The sequence below is a fragment of the Budorcas taxicolor genome, chromosome 13 (assembly GCF_023091745.1).
Source record: "Budorcas taxicolor isolate Tak-1 chromosome 13, Takin1.1, whole genome shotgun sequence".
In the NCBI taxonomy this organism is placed as follows: domain Eukaryota; kingdom Metazoa; phylum Chordata; class Mammalia; order Artiodactyla; family Bovidae; genus Budorcas; species Budorcas taxicolor.
Window position 1 is genome coordinate 59,520,420 of NC_068922.1, and position 23,495 is coordinate 59,543,914.

The following is a 23,495-nucleotide window of genomic DNA, read 5'->3' on the forward strand; positions in this document are numbered from 1 at the left end:
GCCCCCCTCCCCCCACGGCCCCGCGGCCGGGGCTCCGGGGACGTGCGCGCCGTGTGGGGCGCGCACGCAGGGCGGGGCGTGCGGGGGCGCGCGCGTGCGCAGCCGTAGCGTGGAGGGTCGAGGCAGAGCCGCGGAATCGCCGCGAGATCCGGTCTCGGTCCACGCTGCCCGTCGCGCCGCCCGTCGGCCAATCCAGCGTCCGCCGCTACCGCAGCCATGGGAGTGCAGGTGGAGACCATCTCTCCCGGAGACGGTGAGTAGGCGCGCGCCCGGTGCCCCCGGGCTGCCCCGGCCACCGCGCGCATCCGCTCACCTCGCGCGTCTGTCTGTCTCCTCAGGGCGCACCTTCCCGAAGCGTGGCCAGACCTGCGTGGTGCACTACACGGGTGAGTCGCAGGACCGGGGTAGGGGGCGCCTCGGGGGTCGGGGGGCAGCCGGCGCGGCCTGGGGGCAAAGGCCTGGGGCGTGGCGGCGGCAGGCCCGCGTGGCCCGAGGCCGAGGCCTGGATGGTGGCAGCGCCCCCGAGGGGGCAGCGTCGGGCCTGCCAAACCTCGGGCGGTCCGAGCCGGCGCGCGGGCCGGACTTTATTCCGCACTTCGAAAGCGGTTCTGTGTCAGAGATGCTGCCGTTCTGCCCACATCGCGGATGGGGAAACTGAGGCTTGGGGCGGCGAAGTCACTTGTCCAAGGTCACAAGCTCAGGATGGGCAGAGCTCTGGCCAAGGACCATCAGAGAGGATTTATAGCATTTCTGTGCTCGGTTTACACCCTATCCCCGCTTCCGCCCCACCCTTCGATGGAGATAAGAAGGGCGAGGTAATTCCTAGTCCGTGGGAACTCGGGCCCGCGCTGTGGGTGGGAAGATATCCCACTTTCTAAGTCTTTGCTCTGGCCCAGCCTGGCCTTGGAGAAATTAGATCTGCACCGTCCCTTTCCTTTTCTTAGTTTTGAGCCACTTTACAAATCCTGGCCTCAGTGGCGGTGATGGCCCGGGTTGACATAACATGTAATTTAGCCCCCCCAGTCCTTCTAAGAGTAGAGACTTAACCCCGTTCAAAAGATAAGGAAACTGAGGCCCAGGTAGGAAAACAAACAGTATTATAAGCCAAAGGAAGTATTAGACTCTCAACCAGAATTTTAACATGACAGTCATATTCCTTGAGACCATTTTTTACTCTGTGCCCTTACAAGGTTCGCTTAGGTTGTACTTGGTAGGGAGGGGAGGGGGGAGGCTGAGCAGGCGGAGACTTAGCTGTAGTGGGTGCTGGTGATTGGTGTAGCCACGGTTGTTAATATGAACAACCTTCCCTCCCCTTCCTCCTTCCCTTTTTCCTCCTTCCCACCCTTTCCTCTGTTCCTCCTCCTCCTTCCTCTATGTCTCTCCGCTCCGCCACCCCCTCAAGTAGGCTGTAGGCAGTTCTGAACCTGCTGCTCGCGGATAAGCTCTTGCCTTTTCTCTCTCAGATCATGGGGGGAGCCCTCTGTGAGGGAAATGACTTTTCTTTGGGAAGGGAAAAAGGCAGCTAACATTCTCCTCTCTGGTGCCCTTTTATTTCTCTGGGTTTTTTATTCCTCTGGCCCTTCTCCCTGTGTAGAAAAGAGGGTGGGGGTATAGGGAGTTAGGGATAGAACTTTTAAAAAGGCTACCATAGGAGGAAGTATTGAAACCTATCTTAGTAGGGAACTATTTCATTCCTACAAAAGAAACTGTAAAGTGGTTTTGATGTTTTAAATGGTTGTCTTTATAGACTGTGGTCAGCACCTGAGCCCGGGAGGTCTAGTGGAAGAGAACATGTCAGTTTGGTTGATTTTGATCTGTGAGATGAGAAGAGTAATAACCATTGCCTTTTACAGTGCTAGGTGAGTGGGCAGTTCATTCAGTTCCCACAGCCAACTGGGGCAGGGACTCAGAGAGGTGATGAGTTGACTTCTCCCCCCTTCTCCTCCCAGTTTCTAGTTACATTAGGTTAATTGGCTCCACCTGGCTCATTCCCAAGTCTGTGCCCCTTATCCTTGGCTCACCCATCTTCTGGTGCTGATGGCAGGACTGGACACCAGCATGTCGGCAGAACGAAGTTTCACTGTGCCTCTTAGTGAAGTGTCCCCACAACGCGTGTCTGGAGGCTTTTCCTAAGAGAACAGATGGCTGTGGCACCCAGAACACCATCAGGGCTCCCAGTGCCTCTTCTCCAAGTCTGAGTTTTCCTTGAGGGTGGCACCCACCCACATGTTCCCAGAACAGCAGTGCGACCCTGGCATGTGTTAGGACAAAAGCTTTCTTTTTTATTTCAGTTTTGATAAGCCCTACAAAGACACCCTGGTGAGAAGCCAGCTCTGCCTCATGCTCACAGAATAGGCTGTTCTTGGGCAGGCTTCTTTGTTCCTGTGGGTCTTTGCCATCAGCCTCCCAGGAAGAACCTGTTTGAGACCTGTGGGGGCGTGAGAGGAATGGGTAAGTGCTTTGAGATTTCATCTGTAGCAGTTGAGTGACTTAAAAGCCGCTTGGAACAGAATCCATCTTGAGGGAACATGGTGAAGAGTATCATAAAAATCTGAGGGTCCTCAAATACAAGAGAACCTCTCCTCACTGAACCTCGAGGAGAAGAAATTCTCATGATCCTCCTAGTTTTCATCTTGTTTTTCTCTACCCACCTATCAGTAGTCTCCTGTTAGGGCTGTTTTTCTGCTTCTCCCAAGTCATGGATGGTGGGCATCCCTGTGTGCCCACCTCCCACCCCTGCCCCCTGTTTCTCTGTCTTTTTTTGCATAGCTAGCTCAGACTGCTTGGCTGTGTGGCTCCAGTGGTTACAGTTCCTAGGACGGAGAATCTGATTGACCCAGGTTCGGGTCATGTGAATTCTCTAGATCCAGTCTGCTCTGGCCAGGTAACTGCTGCTGCTGATTTAGGAGCAGCTTCAAAGGATCAGCGTTGTTAATAAGGAAGCCAAAATCTTCTCTTGGTCATCAGGAATATGATTAGCACAGTCTGGGTTTGACCACATGGATGTTCTAAATGCTCCTGGTGACTGCCAGTTGTATCCTGGATGCCACTCTCCAGGCTCCCTCTGGTAACTTCTACAGCCTCTAGCAGAGCACAGCATGAGCACGGCCTCAAAGAAAGGCCTATGCCACATCTACGTGATGGCAGAAGGGAAGGTGAAAACTGTACTGTCTTTAGCCAAGGCCCTCCTGGTAGCATGACAGGCAGGCATTGAGGTGAGACGGAGGAAGTGGAAAGATAACCTGCCAGATAGGTGCCTTGAGGATCAAGTGGATCCTCATGGCTCCCTCCTTGCCTCCAGTAGCTTCATCAACTTTATTATTGAGCTTGTCCTGACACACTGCTAAGCTTATGTCCCTTATACTCACATCAGCAGGCCACGTGCCTGCCATTGTCAGAGCAACCTCAAGTGGATTGAGGAATTCTTTTTTTATAGTTGACATCTTGTCCTTGGGATCAGGTTTAACTTGTCTGTAGCCTGACTTCTGACTGAGAAAAACCAAGGATGCCTCGGCTTCATCACCTCAGGAGGTCCACTTGAAGGGACACTGCAGCTCCCCTCCCCACCTGCTGCTTTTCTTTAGCCTCTGTCTCCTCTCTCCTCCCTGCTTTATTCCACCCCCTCCCCTGCTGAGTGTTTCTTGGCTGGTGATCCGATGTCTGGAGGAAGGCTCGCCCCCAGCAGAGACTGCTCAGATGGCTTCCCCTGATGTGTGCCGGCTTCAGGCAGGCAGACTGTAACTGTTTGGGCAGGGCCACAGCAGGACCCTTTTCCTTCCTACAGCCGATAATTATTGAGCAACAGAAACCAGCCAGGCACTGGGGACACAGCCAGTGAGCTGAACAAAGGCCTGGTCTGGTGGGGAAGCGACTAGCAGCATGAAGGTCTGACACATCGGGTGGTGAGGAGCTCTGTGGAGAGAGGTTAAAGCAGTGTGAGGGCCTGGGATGGAGCTTTACAGCTTGTGGTGAGGGTGGTTGGAAAAAACTTCTTACAAAATGACACTTAATATTGGTCCAAAGGAAGGTGGGAGTGACTGATGTGGCTGTCAAGGAGAACAGTCTTCTAGGCAGAGAGAGGGGCTAGCGCAGAGGCCCTGCGGCTGGAGCATGACTTGGTGTATTAGCTGGAGTGGATTGTGCGAGGGAGACGGTAGTAGATGAGGTAAGGGTGGGGCTTGCTTTCTGAGATGGGAGTCACAAGCTGATCTGGATTTTAACAGAATCGCCTGCCTTCTAGCTACTGTGTGGACGCTGGAGTGTTGGTGGCAGTGCGGAAACAGGGCCCTCGTTGTGTCCTGGGTGTTCAGAGCGTGCCAAGGGCAGGTGTGCAGAAGTGGTACCACAAGGACAGTGATCCCCAAAGAAGATGTGGGTTCTTTACTGGGTTCAGATTTTAGCTTGGGCACGTGATCCACTTTTCTCAGCTTCTGTATGCCATCTATTAAAAATGGGAGAAACAGTGCCTGCTGTGAGGAGTTGCGGGGGGCAGTGCATCTGGGAGGGGCAGCAGCAACAGTGATGCTGTAATTGCGCATTGTGTCACGAAAGGCCCCTGTGTCCCCAGCGCAAGGTGTCCTATCATCCCTCAGTTTAGGGTTGGCAGAGTTGCATAGGCTGAGACCCTTCCGTTTTACAGATGAGGAAATAAAAAAGAGATGAATCTGAGTGAAGGTTCATCTTAAAACAGGCCTCCACATTGCCTGCAGAATATTTTGCCTAAGAAAACTGCAGCTGTTCTCTTTAATTTGGAGATGAAAGGAGTTTTAGTATTTGTTATTGATTCTTGGTAGGTGTAAGACAGTCAGGGTTGGGCTATACCAGCTCACTAGTGTGTGCCAGTTAAAGTGTCAGTCCTTTTACCTTCAAGTTTCCTTAACATAATTGGATTGTAACATTTTGCAAATGGACCTTGCTATGGAAATGTTATTTTCCTTCCTCTGGGATTGTGATTACCAAAATATGGAATCACATGGATGCCAGCTTTCTTCTTCCACAGATGAGAACAGAAGAAGGCTCACTTGTCTTAAATAAACTAAAGATCTCATAGAATTATTGCATCTATGTGCAACTGTTATTTGTAAAGTTGTCAGAATTAGAGAAAAATCAAAATAGAACAGTAATTACCCATGTGCCCACCACCTAGATTCCACGATGGCTGACATTTTGTCATGTTTGTCAGTTCAGTCTACTTACAGGTATATGTAGATAGATATAATCTATATTGAGTTTTTAGCTGAGCCATTAGAAGCTGCTGACATGATACTTTTTCTCTAAGTACTTGAGCATGCTATAAGAATGAGAGTATTCTCCCTATCCTAATTTTGGTCACATCTGAGAAAATTTTAAATGATTCAGTAGTATCTAAAGCCAAACGCTTATTGAAACGACCCCAGTTGTCTTCAAAGTGTTTTTCAACAGTGTAAAAAAAAGAAAAGTTCAGTTGGAAATTATGTCTATAGTAAACATCCAGAAGAGTCTTCGTATCTCACTGGTTTTCCAAAGAGAGCACTTATTGTTATAGAATACCCCCACATCTATCTCATTGTTTATTCCTGACTGTTGTATAACTCCTTCCACTATCTTGATTTCCTGTAAACTAGGAGTTGAAATGTCTAAACAGTTTCTGGTTAAAACATTTCAGTGTGAAGACTTCTGACATGATGCTGTGTACTTCATACTCGGCATACCATGGGGAACATCACTATTTGTGATCTTTTTTGTGATTATGCATTTTACCGTTTGAATTAACGGGGCCATTGTCAAAGGGCTTGGACATCCTGTGTGTGACCTGCTCCTCACCAGCCTCTTACCTACTGATTTTTATATCAGTTGATGATTCTTACCTGAAAAAACTGTTTCATTGGCATTTAATTTACAAAATGGTAATTAAAAACTTTTTTTTCATATCTTCCACATTTATTAACTGCTCTTCGGTTACCCAGGGTAAAGCTGAATTCTTTCCCTTTAATTATCAATTTTAAGATCAGGAATTGGTTTTACAGTCATACTCCATGGTGACAAGTGACTCTCCCCGTCTATTTATTTATCTTTAGTATACTAGGGACTCATATTTTACTCGGGGCCTTAAAATCATTGATATTCATTATTCTTTTTGATAACTCTTGTCCCAGATTTGGCCAGTAGGAGCCCCTTCAGGGGGGCTTCCTGGCTGGGTCAGCAGTAAAGAATCTGCCTGCAGTGCAGAAGACACAGGAGACGTGGGTTCGATCCCTGGGTCAAGAAGATCCCCTGGAGGAGGGCATGGAAACCCACTTCAGTATTCTTGTCACAAAAATCCCATGAACGGTGGGCTGTAGCCCTTAGGGTCACAAAGGGTTGGACACGACTGAAGTGACTGAGTGTGCATGCACGCAGACCCTACCTTTTTGACATGCTTCCACTGTTTGTAATCATTTCCTTGGTTTCACTGTTCTGTTCCTTGCATTAGTCACCTCTCTCCCAAGAACTCTGGTTCCTTGCAATGGGTCTCAGACTTTTTTTATTGACAGCTTTATTGGATATAATTTATACAATAAAATTTTTAACTTGAACATGTTTGGTGGTTTAAAACTGATTTTTGTAAAGTTCTGATTAGAGTATCCCCATGTCTGTCTCATTGTTTTCTCCTGGTTGTGTGTAACTCCTTCCACTACCTTGATTTTCTATAAAATAGGAGTTGAAATGTTATAGACACAGTTCATTGTGTCTATAAACTAAGGCTCATTTGTCTGCCTTGGAATTTTCCCTAAAAACAGTATTGTCATCTACTATTTTCCATGGAAAAGGCCAGAGGTGTTTTGAACAGCTTAGGCATGTATTCCCTTGGGCCCCTTTAACTTTGGCCTGATAAATTTTAGCAGCACAAAGAGCAGGAGGAGGAAAGGGAAAGAAAAGGGGGGATAATCTGCTTCTGGCTGCTGCTGTCTCTGCTCTCTTTGCGTTTCCTTTTCCCTTCCCAGGAACTCAGGCCACCCTGGCCTGCATTCAGTTCCCCCAAACACATCAACCTTTCCCCCGAGGAAGGCCTCTGGCCTGCCACACTGCCTCCATTTCTCGCCAGGGCAGGCTGCTCTTGCAGCTTAAATGACACCCCCTCGGTGGGCTCCCCGACCGTTGGCTAAAGTGACACTTCAGATGTGTGCACACACTTAGGCCTCTATCTCTAACAAGGTGCCCATCAGGCAGTGTGTAGTTACATCTGCTCTCTCCCTAGGAGACTGCAGGCTCCAGGAAGTCAGCCCCACAGGGCTGGTGGTCTCCAGGGTCTCTCTGCTTTGGTGCTTGGCATGGAGTAGGTACCAGTGACTGTTTCAAGTGGTCAGTTAGGACTTGGCCTTAGACTTCAGCTGGAGTGTGGAAAGTCTGCATTCCTGTTCTGATTGGTATCATACTTCTATTAGGTCTTCTGCCCACTTTTTGATTGAGTTGTTTGTTCTGATATTGAGCTGTATGAGCTCTTATATATTTTGGAGATTAATCCTGGAGTTTATCCCAGGGATGCAAAGATTCTTCATTATGCGCAAATCAATCAGTGTGATACACCAGATTAACAAAATTGAAAAATAAAAACCATATGATCATCTCAGTAGATGCAGAGAAAGCTTTCAACAGAATTCCAACATTCATTTATGATAAAAACCAGAAAATCTGCATAGAAGGAACATACCTCAACATAATAAAGGCCATATATGACAAACCCATAGCAAACATTATTCTCAATGGTAAGAAACTGAAAGCATTTCCTCTAAGATCAGGAGTAAGACAAGGGTGCCCACTCTAACCATTATTCAGTATAGTTTTGAAAGTCCTTGCCATGGCATTCAGAGAATAAAAAGAAATAAAAGGAATCCAGATTGGAAAAGAAAAAGTAAAACTCACTATGTGCAGATGATGTGATACTATACATAGAAAACCCTAAAAATGCTACCAAAAACCCACTAGAGCTAATCATTGAATTTAGTAAAGTTGGATGATATAAAATTAATACACAGAAATCCCTTACTTTTGTATATGGTAACAATAAAAAATCAGAAATGAAGGAAACAATCCCATTCACCATTGCAACTAAATGAATAAAATACCTAGGAATAAACCTACCTAAAGAGACAACAGACCTGTATGCAGAAGACTGTAAGACACTGATGAAAGAAATCAAAGACTACAAACAGATATGCCATGTTCTTGGATTGAATCAGTATTGTCAAAATGACTACACAGAGCAATCTACAAATTCAGTGCAGGCCCTATCAAATTACCAATTGTATTTTTCACAGAACTATAAAAAATTCACAGTTTGTATGGAAACATAGAATACCCTGAATAACCAAAAGCAATCTTGAGAAAGAAAAATGGAACTAGAGGGATCAACCTTCCTGATTTCAGACTATACTACGAAACTACAGTTATCAAGACAGTATTGTACTTGCACAAAAACAGAAATGTAGACCAATGGAACAAGATAGAAAGCCTGGGGATAAATCCCCACACCTATGGGCACCTTATTTTTGACAAAGGAGGCAAAAATATACAATAAAGAAAAGACAGCCTCTTCCATAAGCGGTGCTGGGAAAACTGGACAGCCACATGTAAGAGAATGAAATTAGAACACTTCCTAACACCATACACAAAAATGAACTAAAAATGGATTAAAGACCTAAATGTAAGACCAGAAACTATATAAAACTCTTAGAGGAAAACGTAGGCAAAACACACTGACATAAATCACAGCAAGATCCTCTATGACCCACCTCCTAGAGTAATGGAAATTAAAAAAAAAAAATGGACCTAATTAAACTTAAAAGCTTTTGCACAATGAAGGAAACTAATCAAGGTGAAAAGACAGCCATCAGAATGGGAGAAAATAGTAGTAAATGAAGCAACTGACAAAGGATTAATCTCTAAAATATACAAGCAGCTCAGGCAACTCAATACCAGGAAGACAAAACAACACTATCAAAAAGTGGGCAGAAGGCCTAAACAGATAGTTCTGCAAAGAAGACATACAGATGGCTAATAAACACATGAAAAGATGCTCAACATTGCTCATTGTTAGAGAAAAGCAAATCAGAACTACAGTGAGGTATCATCTCATACCTGTCAGAATGGCTATCATCAAAAAGTCTGCAAACAATAAATAGAGGATGTGGAGAAAAGGGAACCCTCTTGCACTGTTGGTGGGAATGTAAATTGATACTAGCTGTTTTGGAGAACAGTATGCAGATTCCTTAAAAAACTAATTGGTATTAAGTTAAAAGTAGAAGTTCTTTCTCCCTCTCGCAACTGTAAGTAGCAGGAACTTTATATAGTTTTGAAAGTTTGGGGTTTGGGATATTTTGTTTTGTTGTTTGGTTTAGGTTTTTTTTTTATTGTTGGTTGGTGTTCTAAAACTTTCCATATTTGGGGCCCTGCAAAATGTTTCTTGTGAAAACCACCTACAAAGATGCATCAGCTAATGAAAATCACATTGTGAATCATGAGCTTTAACTACAACATGTGGTGAGGCCATAGATTCATGCCTTCCTAAGTCATCTTCCCTTACCCAGTAGGGGGTATCTGGGAGCTCTGCCTTCCATGAAGCAGAGTGCGCTAGAAGTGTCGTCTTTCCTGTTAAGTGAAATGATAACCCAAGGGTTCTCCAGAATCTGCAAATGCTAGCCTTGGGTCCTCCTCTTTTTTTTTTTTTTTTAAGATTTTTATTTTCTTTTTAATGTATTATTTATGTATTTTTATTTTTTGGCTGCGTGCCATGCCGGATCTTTGCTGACTAGGGATTGAACCCAGGCCCTTGGCAGCGAGAGTCAGATCCTTAACCGCTGGACCACCAGGGAATTCCCTGGCCTTGGGTCTTAACCACTGCTTCTGTGACATGGCCCAAGCATCTGGAAACAGTCCAAGGGGCCTTTGCTTAGCAGCTGCTGCCCAGGTCTGCCTCTCCTGGTTCCTTTTGAGCAAAAAAAGAGCCCTCCATAACAGACAGGCAGCAGAAAGCTATGCTGTGAGCGGGATCCTGCCAGGAGAGGACCTGGAGACTTCCCCACTATCATGCATATGCTCTCACTTTTTTTTAAAGCCCTCCTGCTCCCTCTCCAGGGATCTGAGTTTGATTCTTCCCCAAAGAACAGCTAAAACAGCTTGGGAGTAGACCCAGGTGAAGGTGACATCAACTGCATTGCAGCCAGGGGCCAATTTAACAGTCCCCCAGGCAGCCATGGCTTCCCTGGTGGCTCAGAGGTTAAAGCGTCTGCCTCCAACGCGAGAGACCTGGGTTCGATCCCTGGGTCGGGAAGATCCCCTGGAGAAGGAAATGGTCAACCCACTCCAGTATTCTTGTCTGGAGAATCCCATGGACTGAGGAGCCTGGTGGGCTGCAGTCCATGGGGTCACAAAGAATCAGACACAACTAAGTGACTTGACTTGACTTTACAGGCAGCCATAGCTTTTGCTCCTTCCGTGGCCTTGTGCTTTTAACTGGAGAGCCCGGAGTTTGCCGAGGAATTTAAAGGTGCTGAGTGTAAAAAACTGCCATTCTGGCTGGGATTACCCCTCAGATTCTTTTTATCACATAGGGAAGAGGTCCAAAGCCTTGTGGTTGTCCTGCTAGTTCTTAAAAATTGTGCAAATGAAGCAGATCCTAAAGTGCTCATGAGTGCCAGGGGTTGAGCTGAGTGCCCCAGGGACGTAGAACTGTTTGAGTCCAGGTCTGATCTCGAGCCATGTTCAGTTGGGAAAGACGAGAGCTAGTTCTTGACATCAAGAGTACGTAGCTATCCTAGACAATTTCTGGGTCGTGAGGTATAGATTTGTGTGTAATCAGAAATGGAATCAGTCAGTTCTTTAAATAGAAGGTTATGCTGGTGATCCAGGTTTTTGCTAAGAATGGCCTTTGGAGCTTAAAGAGTATCAGCTGTCGTGTCTGCACTGTAACCTCAGTTGCCTTCTCTCAGGAGAGAAATGTTTTCTCTAGGAAATTACAGCACTAACTTGGCAGGTGGCTTCACTGTTCAAGGGCTCCTGGTTCTGGCACGGAGATGTCCAGAGTTAAAATGGGAGCAGCTGCTGAGGCTGACTTGCCTGCTTTACCTGCTGCTTCCCAAAACAGAGGAAGCACCTGCCATCCACTACCTGGTTGGGTGTAGGAAGCAAGCATGTAGCATTTTAGTAAATCTCACTTTTTCCCCTTTCTCCTGTTTTTTAAAATAACAGTTTTATAGAGGCGTAATTGACATCCAGTAAATAAACTATTCATGTTTAATGTGTACAATTTCATAAGTCTCTATATGTTTCTTTGTTACTCTTTGAAACCTCCCTCTTCTTCCCATCCCTGACAACCACTGATAGGCAGCATAGGTTAGTTTGCCTTTTCTAAAGTTTTGTATAAATGGAATCATACCATGTGTACTGTTTTGTCTGGTTTTCACTCAGCATAATTATTTTGAGGTTATATTGTTCCACGAGTCAGTAGTTCGTTCCTTTTTATTGCTGAATAATTTTCTATCATATGGATATATTTAATTATCTGTTTACCAGCTGGCAGATGTTTCGATTGTTCCAGTTATTGGTTATTACAAGTAGGTCTGCTATGAGCATTTGTGTATATGAGTATTTTTATATAGCCAAAAGCACCATTTCTCTTGGATAAATATCCAGGAGTAGAATGACCGGGTCAAATGGGGGGTGTGTGTTTCAACTGCCAGCTGTTTTCCAAAGTGGCTCTTCTGTTTTATATTCCCACCAGCAGCGTGTGGGGATTCCAGTTCCTCCGTATCCCTGCCAGTACATAATATGATGAGTCTTTTTAGTTGGATACATTCTAATCGATAGTAGTCATACCTCCTAGTGGTTTTAATTTGTGTTTTTTAATGATGACAGTGTTGAATATATTTTCATGTACTTATTTGCCATTTTTTATCCTTTTCAGTGAAGAATGGATTCATATCGTTTGCCCTTTTTTAATTGTTTTTTTGCTGAGTTTTTTGAGGGTTCTTTTCATATTCTGGACACAAGTCTTTTATGAGAGATATGTCCCATAAAGATTTTCTCCCAGTTTGTGGCTTGACTTTTCATTCTCTTAAAAGTATTCTTTAAAAGTGCAGAAGTTTTCATTTTTGATTAAGTTCATTTTGTCCTTTTATGGCGTGTGCTTTTTCACCTCATATCTAAGAAATTTTTGTGTGACTCACAGTCACAAAGATTATTTTCCTATGAGTTCATCTAGAAATTTTATAGGTTTAGTGTTCTTTTAGAGCTGATTTTTAGTTGACATTTGATTATGATGTGAAGTATAGGTCCAAGCTTTTACTTTTTGCCTGTGGATGTCCATTCAGTTCTTCTAAGCCCAGCATATTTTTCATTTCAGGCATTATGGTTTTCACCTCTGAAAGTTTGACTTCAATCTTATACTCCGCCTCTGCTCAGTCTAACATCTGTGTCACTTCTGGATTGGTTTCAGTTGATTGATTAGTTGCATGTGGGTCATATTTTCCTGCGTCTTTGCATGCTTGGTAATCTTTGGATTGGTCATTGAAGAAGGCCATCTTGTCTCTCCTTACTATTCTCTGGAACTCTGCATTCAGTTGGGTATACCTTTCCGTTTCTCCCTTGCTTTTTGCTTTTCTTCTTTCCTCAGCTATTTATAAAGCTGCCTTAGACAGCCACTTCAGTCCCATCACATCATGGCAGATAGAAGGGAAAAAGGTGGAAGCAGTGACAGATTTCCTCTTCTTGGGTTCAGATGGTGGCTGCAGCTGTGAAATTAGAAGACGATTGCTTCTTGGAAGAACTATGACCAACCTAAATAGTGTGTTAAAAAGCAAAGACATCACTTTGCCAGCAAAGGTTTTGTATAGTCAAGGCTACAGTAGCCTTGATGATCTTTTCAGTAGTTGCGTGTAGATGTGAGAGTTGAACCATAAAGAAGGCTGAATGCCGAAGAATTGATGCTTTTGAATTGGGCTGTTGGAGAAGACTCTTGAGAGTCCCTTGGACAGCAAGGAGATCAAACCAGTCAATCCTAAAGGAAACCAACCCTGAATATTCATTGGAAGGACTGATGCTGAAGCTCCAATCCTTTGGCCACCTGATGCAATGAGCTGACTCACTGGAAAAGACTTTGCCTGATGCTGGGAAAGATTAAAGGCAGAAGGAGAAGAGAGCGACAGAGGATGAGATGGTTGGATGGCATCATCGAAGTAATGGACATGAACTTGGGCAAACTCCGGGAGATTGTGATGGACAGGGAGGCCTGGTGTGCTGCAGTCCATGGGGTTGCAAAGAGTTGAGCATGACTTGGCAACCGAACAACAACCATCTTTGAATGTTAGACATTGTGAATTTTACCTTTTGGGGTGCTGGATATTTTATTCCTTAAAATCTTCTTGAGCTTTTTATGTGTAAACACTTGAGTTACTTGGAAGCAGTTTGATCCTCTGCAGTCTTGCTTTTATGATTTGTTAGGTGGGTCCTCCAGAGCAGCGCTCAGGTGGGGGCTGATTACTCCTCACTGCTGAGGCGAGATCTTCCCAGAGATCCTATGCCGTGCCTCATGAACCATGACATTTTTCAGTTCGGCTGGTGGGAACCAGTACTGATCCCAGTCCTGTGTAGGCTCTGAGCACTGTTCCTTGTAAACCTTTTGGATGGGTTCTTTTCCAGGCCGTGAGTGGTGTCCTCAGGCCATGTGCATTGATTAGTACTGTGGTGAGTACTTATGGGGGACTCTGTAAATCTGGAGAGCTTCTTTTACAGCGCTTCCCCTCCCTGCTGTGTGTCCTGTAGACTCCGTTCTGTTCTCTTCCCTCGGAAGCTCCCAAGGATATAAGCTGGGGGGACATCACAGCTCTCGCCTTGTTAGTTTTATTTCTCAGGGATCATAGGCTTTAATTGCAAAGTCCAGTGTCTTCATTGTTGTAACTGTAGTCTGGCCTCTTTTTGGTTTCATTCAGTTTCTTTTTCTTTTTTTTTTTTTTCCTGTGGTTGGTTTGTCTGGTGTCGTTTTGTTTCAGTTTTTGGTTGATTAGATCGAAGGGTAAATCTGATCCTTTTCCTCCATCTTGGCCAAAACATTAATAACTTTTGATAATCATAGTTTCTCTTATATTCTGCATTCAGTACTGACAAACCTAATTCCCACTCGAGAAAGCATCATATGCACATTCATTGCTGGTTCTTAATGGACATTGCTTCCTCTTTTGCATAACCTCCTTCAGCATCCTGCAAATTATAGCCTTGGAGTTGGTTTCCTCATTTGTTATAAGCAGTCTCTGGCAGATGGATGGAAAGGCTCCTGAAAAAGAGAAAGGATTCTGAGATGCCTAGCTTCTCGTTGCCTGCTCTCACCCTTGATGCTGAGTTCATTTGGGGTAGGATCAGTGTGTGAAGAGCTTGAAATGGGCTAGAGGGAACATCTATGGTGAGTATTATGGAGAGTGGAGATCTAGTTTTCTCCCAGTTTGTCATTTATAGAAAACTATTTATTTATCATTTCTTTGATCAGATAGTGATTGTGTTCTGGTAAAGAGATGAGCTACATGTACACCCGAACTTGTTAGTTCTAGGGTGTTGAGTTCCTAGCTTTACAGTGACTTAACAGGTCACTTTGTGTCCATCTTTGTGTCTCCCTTTCAGTCCTCAGCTCCCAGCTTCAGGCAGTATCATCACCCACTCTGCCCTAGGACATTTGTCCCTTCTCCTCCTCTGTTAGGACAGTAGTTCCTATCCCCATGACTCCCCATTTTCCTATTTTGTCAAAATACAGAAAGTCTGGTGACTGTGATAAAGCTGGCAATTGATCTCTGCTTCCCCATTCCACCTACCAGTGTTGACACTGTTTTTTAGGTTGGAATTTCCCTCCACCTCTGAAAACATACAAATACAGCAGAATTCTGTGTTTTGCTGGGTCTTTAGAGGGTTGCTTAGAACCATAGTGGTTGCCCCGCCTCCACCTCCATATGAAATCAGTATTGTGTTAGTTATATGTCAACAACGGGCTGGACCCTTCCAGTCTGGGATGAAGGTGTGAGTGTTTTCAAGACCTCAGTGACAGCTATCACAATTGGCTGACACTGGCTTCTGGAGAAACCCATGTGCTGGTCTTTTGTGAGCAAGGAGTTGCAGGTATCTCTTGGTCTTTTGTCATGACACTCATCTCCTGGCATTTCCATCTCTGAAATGCCCCCTTTTAGTGGAAGTTTCCAGTATGGGTTGTCTGGCTTATGAGAAACTGGAATGGTAGAATGAAAGTGGTTTTTGGATTTATAGCCTAGCTTTAATGCCTTACCACATTACTTCACTTCTCTCTGCCTCAGTTACTTCTTCTGTGAAGTGGGGACAGGAATCCTTTGCTGTGGGAAGGATTGAATAAGTTCATGTGTGTAAAGTACCTTGCCCAGTCTCTGACTCAGATTAGAAGCCCACAGTTCAACCAGAGTTTTTGACAGTTTACCAGTGAAAGGTTTTTGGTGTCTTTTCCAATCCTCCTTCTCCAATACCAGCTAGTATCCTATAGTTCAATTAAGTTCTGACACTACCCACTTTCTATAAAAGATGGGTGAATTGAAGGAGGAATATGGCTTGCACATAGAGTGACTGCGAGCTACTGTGTGTGCTTAAAGGGCCCACAGTTGCTCTCAGTCTGGGAGGAAATCCAGAGTGCTGGGAGTTCCTGCCAGGAGTGTGTCTGCTTCCCCATTCTCCAGAACAAGGTAGATAGCCTGCCTCTGGTATCAACTTCCTGCTTTGAGTTGGAGAAGAACATTCACTAGCCTGGAATAGAGGGACTACCTCAGCTCCTCAGAGGCCCACTGAGGACACAGAAAATCCTAGGACACCCCACCAGGTCTTCGTGCTGGCCTCTAGGACAGGCACTCTCCTGCTGGCTCTCACTTCCCTCATGTCATCTCTCCTCGTTACTCACGTTACAACTGCCCTTTTCCACAGGGATGCTTGAAGATGGAAAGAAATTCGATTCCTCCCGGGACAGAAACAAGCCCTTCAAGTTTGTGCTGGGCAAGCAGGAGGTGATCCGAGGCTGGGAAGAAGGGGTTGCCCAGGTATGCTCTCTTTTTTTGTTGTTGTTGTTTTTTTAGTGTCTACTTCTTAAATTATGTTTATGCGTAGGAAAAATTTCATTGCTAGCTCCCTCACCCAGGTAGCTCCTTTTATTAATGTTTTTTGTAGAATTTCTGTAAGTGCCCCCCTCACCCCTTCTTTTAGACACACACACACACACACACACACACACACACACACTGTTCTGCTCTTTTCTTTCACACACACACACACACACACACACACACACACACACTGTTCTGCTCTTTTCTTTCACACACACACACACACACACACACACACACACACACACACACACACACACACTGTTCTGCTCTTTTCTTTCGCACTTAATCAATCTCTGATACTTGATATACCAGGACATAAAAGAAAAGGAAGCTCTCCTCATAGAGCTTCATCATGTAGGCAGATCTTGGAAGTATTGCAGGCTTGGTTTCAGGCCACCACAATAAAGCAAATCTTGCAGAAAAGTGAGTCACGTGGATGTTTTGGTTTCCCAGTGCATATTAAAATTATGTTTACACTATAGTTTATTAAGTGTGCAATAGCATTATGCCTAGAAAACAATGGACAGATGATCCTTGAGCAGTGCAGGGTAGGGACACCAAACCCCACCTCCCTGCCCCCTGAACAGTTAAAAATCCGTACATAACTTTCACAGCTGGTGCTCTGTGCCTGAAATTCCTCATCCAGGGACTCAGCCAACCATGGATCATGTAGTGTTCAGTGTTGAAAAACACTGACATGTAAGTGGACTCATGGAGTTCAAACCTGTGTTGTTCAAGGATCAAATGTATGTGCCTTAATTAAAAAAATACTTTATTGCTAAAAAATGCTAACTAACATTTGAGCCTTCACCGAGTCATAATCTTTTTGTGGTAGCAAATCAAAGACCGCATATTGCTATACAAATGTAGTGATGAAAAGGTTCAAAATACTGCGTGAATTACCAAAACGTGACACACAGACATGAGGTGAGCAAATGCTGAGGGAAAAGGCACAGGTAAGCTTATTCCACCAAGGGTTGCCACAAACCTTCAATTTGTGAAAAACATAGTGTCTGTGAAACACAGTAAAAGGAGCTTATGTCTGTATCCCCTTAGGTGAGTGTACTACAGTTTATTTGACCAGGACACTCTTGATGGCCATTTGGGTCATTCCCAGTATTTCAGTATTATAAACAACACTGCAGTGATTAATCTTGAATTGACTTTATTTTGCATTTGTGCAGGGGTTCCCACAGGCAGATTCTTGGAAGTAGACCGAGTGGTTCAGTAGCTGTGTGCACTGGATTTTGACATATTGCCATGTTGCCATCTGTAGGGATTACACTGAATTGCCACCAGTGGGCTATGAAGGTGCCTGCTCCTCCCAGCCCTTCCAGCACAGTGTGTTGTTAAAAACTTTCGGCTTCAGGACACAATGAGTGAAACCACTATCTTGGTGTGGTTCTAATTTGTATTTGTCTTATTATTGACCATGTTGTGTCAGACCACTTCTGAGAGGTCAGGCTCACAGAGAAAGTCATTTTGTTTGTCTTAAGTCTATTTCTTCACTTCTCCCCTCCCCATTTGTGTAAACAGCTTTTGTTCTGCCAACTCTATGAAATTCCCAGCAGACAATAAGGGATCCAGGGTTGCCAAATTTCAGTTGGATTTTATCCTTGCGCTAAGCCCAGGAATTTTTTTCTTGGCACTAACCAGGTAAAGGGATGTTTATTGTGGCCTACAACCCAGGGAGCTTTATAATCAGGCTCTGCCATGGTGGATAATTAGTCTATTTCCTCTCACCAAAGAGAAGTGGAGATTTAACCAATGTGGATAGAGGGATTTCTGTTTTTCTGTTTTTCAGAATACACTTTACATCCTCTATAAAATATCACTGATTTACCTCCAAATAAACTGCTTAAACTTTCAGAAACTGCTTTTCTTAGGTGTCTAGATCTTTGTTCCTTCCTGGCTGGGAGTCAGCAATAGAAAACGGAGAGGATCTTTGTGGCTTACTTCCTTTTGGAAACCTCTCCAACTGTACCTTTCTGTCGTGTCTCCCACCCCAGATGTCTGATAGGCTCTTGGCTCTGTAGCTCACCCCCATCTCCCATGCCAACCATTGTCCACCCCACGGCTCATCTTCTGTGGCTGTTCCAGCACTGGAACAATCATTGTGTTGTGTGTCCCAGAAGCCATCGCTGCCACTGAGCTAGTGTTATCAGCCTACTTCCCATCCCAGGCTGGTAAGGCCTGATGAAGTGTTAGGGGGATGCCCAGTCTCCCCCTGCAGCCAGGCTGCTTTGAGTCAGTCACAGTGGTGTTGCTTGTGGGAAGTCTGGGTGGTCTGAGACCTGCATAGAGCATGAACTCCTCCATATAATATTTCTTTAGGACATACATTAAAAGCACAGGAAGAAGGGTTGTCTTTTGCCCCTTCTCCTGTTCTTTTGATATTGTTCCAGTTTTCTGTGCTTATAGGTCTTCAGTCCTGGCACATATACTATTTTGGCAACTTGCTTTTTTCATCTAACCATGTGTCTTGGACATCTTTCCATGTTAGTATAGTTAAGGCCACTGTTTTCTTTCTAGAGGCTAAGAAGAATGGTACAGCTGCACTGTGAAACCACACCCCTTGCAGTGGGCATTTGAGTTGCTAGCAGATTCTGGAAGTGGAATTGCTGGGTAAAAGGATATCATTGCTTTGAATTTTATTAGATTAAACCATATGCTTTCAACTGTCCTTGCCGCTTTGGTCCAGCATGTCCCAGTTTCTGAAGGGTGCTGTAGGAAAGAAGCCTGCAGCTTTCTCTTGAGTCACCATCACTTGGACTGGGTCAGAGAGCCGGGCATGCACACGTGGAGAGGTACGCATGTAGTTGGAGAGGCATCCAGAGGAAAGGGAGCCACAGAGATCCTCTGTTTGTACTGCCAACGTCTAGTCAGGCAGGAGCAAGAATCTAGACCCTTGGGAAAGGCAGTTTCTGAAAGTTAAGCCGTTTGTTGCTGCTGCTGCTGCTAAGTCGCTTCAGTTGTGTCTGACTCTGCATGACCCCATAGACAGCAGCCCACCAGGCTCCCCCGTCCCTGGGATTCTCCAGGCAAGAACACTGAAGTGGGTTGCCATTTCCTTCTCCAACGCATGAAGGTGAAAAGTGAAAGTGAAGTCGCTCAGTCGTGTCCAACTCTTAGCGACCCCATGGACTGCAGCCTACCAGGCTCCTCTGTCCATGGGATTTTCCAGGCAAGAGTACTGAAGTGGGTTGCCATTGCCTTCTCCGGTTAAGCCATTTATTTGGAGATAAATCAGTGATCTTTTACAAAGGATGTAGAGTAAAGCATATTCTGAAAAAGAGACAGAAATCCCTCTATCCACACTGGTTAAATCTCCAGTTCTATTTGGTGAGAGGAAATAGACATGGAGACTTAAAAGAGATAGGTAAAGAGTGGGGATAGAGCAGAGAACCTGCTCACTGTTCGGAAAATAGACATTTTGTGTTTGATGAGAAAATAAAAAAGCTACAAATACATTTTAAAAAGTGAAAATTTTCTCGCCATCCTCTGCTCTCCCCATAGAAAAGTGCTAGTGTTATTTGTGTTCTTCCAAAAATGTTTTCATGTTTATACAGGCAGGTACAACTATGTATAAATACTTTTCTTTTTTGTATAATTGGTAGCATGCTATTTTCATACAATTGGTACATGGTACTTGGTACCCCCAGAAAATCTTATTGCTTGTTTTACTTTTTCTACATTTCTGAGTATAAATATAGAGATTGCAGAAAAGTAGCCTGCCTTAAATATTACTTTCTGTGTGTTTTCTTCTAAAGTAAAGTTTTGTTCAAAGCACTCCTTTTGCAATAGTGTAGATGCTTCTAGTGACAAGCCACTGGAGGGCTTAGGTGGTGACATGTCTATAGTGTTGGCTGCCCAGAGTCGGATTAATGGGACCAGGACAGAAGGATTGAGAGCCTGGTGATTCTGGGAGTCAAGAGGGATTTTTATCAGTTATCGAGTCCTTGGAGCCAGATGGAGGGCTCATCCAGCCTGTCTGCCTGCCTCCACGTCCTCACAAAGGGTGCCCAGTGCCCAGGCAGCCATGCAGTCACCAGAATGTCCTAGTCACACCATCCTGGCCAAGGAGCACCCAGTCAACAGCTCTGCTTCTTAAGGGAACAGCTGGGGAGTGCATCCAGCACTGCCATTCTTCCTTGCTCTTTTCACAGATGAGCGTGGGTCAGAGAGCCAAGCTGACTATCTCCCCAGACTATGCCTACGGTGCCACTGGGCACCCAGGCATCATCCCACCAAATGCCACTCTCATCTTTGACGTGGAACTTCTAAAACTGGAATGACAGGAGTGGCCTCCTCCCTGAGCTCCCCATTCTTGGGTAAGGAACTTAATACTAAAGAACCTTTCTCTAACTACCTTTGCTCCTCCCGAGTCATGCCCAGTGCTTGATGGGCATCAGAAAGAACCTTGATGCCTCGGGATGTTTTCCTTTATATTCTTCCTCCATCAGCCATACTTTGAGTTTTGTTACAAGTTTATACCTTGGAAAGGGACAGCATGTGCTCTTGAAAGAACTCAGGGGGATGGGGCAGCTGATAGTAGCTGTTGAAGTGAAGTATTTTTATATGTAACTTACAAACTAAAACTGGGTTGGGAACTGGAAATATAGACCAAATTTTTAGTGCCAGCATTTCAGTTCTTTAGAAATAAGATTGGTGATGACTTTGCTTGCCCTGCTGAGTTTGTACAGCTCCCTCATTCACACATCCTCTCACTGCCTGTTTAGAAAGGTATGAATGGGACATTACTACCTGGGCCACCTGCCTCAGGGAGCAAGCCCAGGACACGCAAGGACAGTAGGCCAGCTTGTTATCAGTGGGTTTAAAGATGAGGCCCAGGATGCTTATGAAGTATGAAGGATGTTCTCAGACAATCCCGGAGAGGATCTTAGGGACCTGAGTGAGCCTTTCTGTCCAACAAGTGAGACTGGGGCCCAGAGAAAGAGGCCTTACTCAAGGTCACATCCAGACAGAGACAGATTAGGACAGAACCCTTTCCTGCTTCCCGTTCCTCGACTTGTTTTCCTTCCTCTTCCCTTATTTCTAGGTAAGCCAACCCAATATTCTAATAGCACTTACTTTTCATATGAGTAGTAGAATCATAAAACATGTGAACACTGATAACTTTCCACATGACCTCATGTATGCATGCTAAGTCACTTCATTCGTGTCCAACTCTGCGACCCTGTGGACCATAGCCCGCTAAGCTCCTCCGTCCAGGGGATTCTGTAGACAAGAATACTGGAGTGGGTTGCCGTGCCTTTCTCCTCCATGTGACCCCAGATCTCTGCATTTGCTCCCCTCGTGCTCCTGGAACCAGAAGGCCAGAGCCAGGTGAAAACAGTAGTTAAGTGGCTGCCAGTGTGTTATGGAGTACTTTGTCTTGAGGTAGAGGAGCTTTTTTTTTTTTTTTTTAGCTATTTCCTCTCAGTGGTTTGATCCCTAAACACCTGGGTCATCCGTGCCTGGTCAGGTTTGAGGACTCCAGCTTTTTCACTTGTCATTCCTTCCAGGAGGAAACCCTGACACTTGATAGAGCTCGTCCCTGCCCTAGAAGGCTGAGTCCTTTGAACATAAATGTACCAAAGGGAGCCCTGGAGTTATCCTGATTTGGTAATAGGCTTTCTGTAAATCTGGAAGGACAGGAAAGGGAAGGAGGGGAGAGAGGGCTGAGTGGCTATGATTCACCCTGGCCTCAACCTCCCCCCAAAACTGCCATAGAACAGTTCAGAGCTTCTTGCAAAGGTCTTGAGGGAAAGCTCAAGGGCAGACCCAAAAAGTCAGGTTCGAGTGAGTGAATGAAGACTAGATATTTTCTCAATCCGTTTGACACGAGGAAAAATCGGCTTAGGGCTGTGCATGTTAAAGTCTCTGGGAAGCTTTAAGACTCTTGATGCCCAGGCCACCCCCAGACCAGTTAACTGCTGTCACTGGATGTGGGGTCCAAGCCTTCAGGTTTTTTTAAAGCCCCCAGGTTGGAGACCCACTGATAATGGGAATCTGAATTGTCAGCCGTATTGGTGGGCTCTGCCCCTCCTGCTGTCCTCAGCAACATAGATGTAACCTTAGGTTTAAAAAACACCACTAAGGTGTACAGGAAGGAGGCTGCTCACCTGGGAACCTAGCCTGAGCCCAGCGGGTCCTTCCCAGCTGGAGCAGAGGGGTGAAGGCAGATCCGACCTCACAGCTGTTGGGGAAGGGACATGGTGTGGCAACAGCCTGTGGCGGTCCCTTCCCCACACAGAAAGCATCGAGCTGCTGGGACTTACGGGTATTCTGTCCCCAACAGATGTGCCACAGAAGGATCTGGCGCCACCAGACGCACACAGCGAGTCCGTGTGGAGCTCTTCCCGACGTTCCACTACACTCTTTGTATAAGCATCTTCCCAGACTGAATGTGTTCTGTCACCGGCTTTGCTCTTCCCCTTCTCCTCGTATGTGTGTTGACCTGAACTATATGCCATAAACCTCAAATTACTCAGTTTGTTTTTGTTTTGGGGTGAAGATTGAGTTTCAGTCCTTTGGATCTAGGTTTCCAATTAAGTATTAGTCAAGTATTAACAGCACAAGTAATGGGTTATCTTTAGACTAGGAATTGGTGTGGGGGGGGGGGGTGCAAGAATCTTTATTTTATTTTATTTTTTTGGATAAAAGTTTTATCTATTATATATTAAACGTTCTTGCTGCTGCGCTGCAAAGCCATAGCAGATTCGAGGCGCTTTTGAGGGCCGAATTACTCTCCAAGTTGAGAGATGTCCTCGGGTTGAATTGAAAGCCCTACCCAAAACTGCAGTGGGAAGAGGGAGAGCCTTTGCCTCCGCTGCCCCACCCTCACCCTCCTCGTAGACCCTCTGCCTTTTGAAAGCAGATCGTTTTCACTGAGATGTTGGACATTGCAGATGTCTGTTCCCCAGGCCAGCAGGGACCTCTGAAACCTTCATGGCCTGGCCTTTTTTTTTTCCATCCTGTGGTTTTTCTAATGGATATCCAGGATTTTTGTAATCGCATAGCTATCCAAGCTCTACTTCCTAAATTTTAAGAACTTTAATCGAAAGTTAAATTGAAGGTGCTGTTTGTAGACACTTAACACCCATGAAAGCCCAGCCATCATGACAAATCCTTGAGTGTTGTCTTAAGAAAATGATGCTGGTCATCACAGCTTCAGCATCTCCTGTTTTTTGATGCTCAGCTCCCCCTGCTGATCTCAGAGTTTCCTGGCTTCTCCTTGCCCCCTCTCACCCCTTTGCTGTCCTGTGTAGTGATTTGGTGAGAGAAATTGCTGCCTACTCCCCCAGCCTACCCCCACCCCCTGCACTACACATGAGTTTCAAGTTTTATTATTGCAATAAAAGTGCTTTATGCTGGCTT

The 23,495-nt window shown here is 45.2% G+C and overlaps 1 protein-coding gene across 1 annotated transcript; it reads left to right on the forward strand.

Annotated features, from left to right (window-relative positions):
- The first annotated feature begins 89 nt into the window (after positions 1 to 89).
- FKBP1A (FKBP prolyl isomerase 1A) lies at positions 90 to 23,495 on the forward strand. The gene is made up of 5 exons (XM_052650743.1): positions 90 to 253; positions 339 to 386; positions 15,937 to 16,049; positions 20,282 to 20,446; positions 22,417 to 23,495. Exons 1-4 carry the CDS (start codon positions 217 to 219, stop codon positions 20,408 to 20,410), a joined length of 327 nt encoding a protein of 108 aa, XP_052506703.1. The 5' UTR covers positions 90 to 216; the 3' UTR covers positions 20,411 to 20,446; positions 22,417 to 23,495.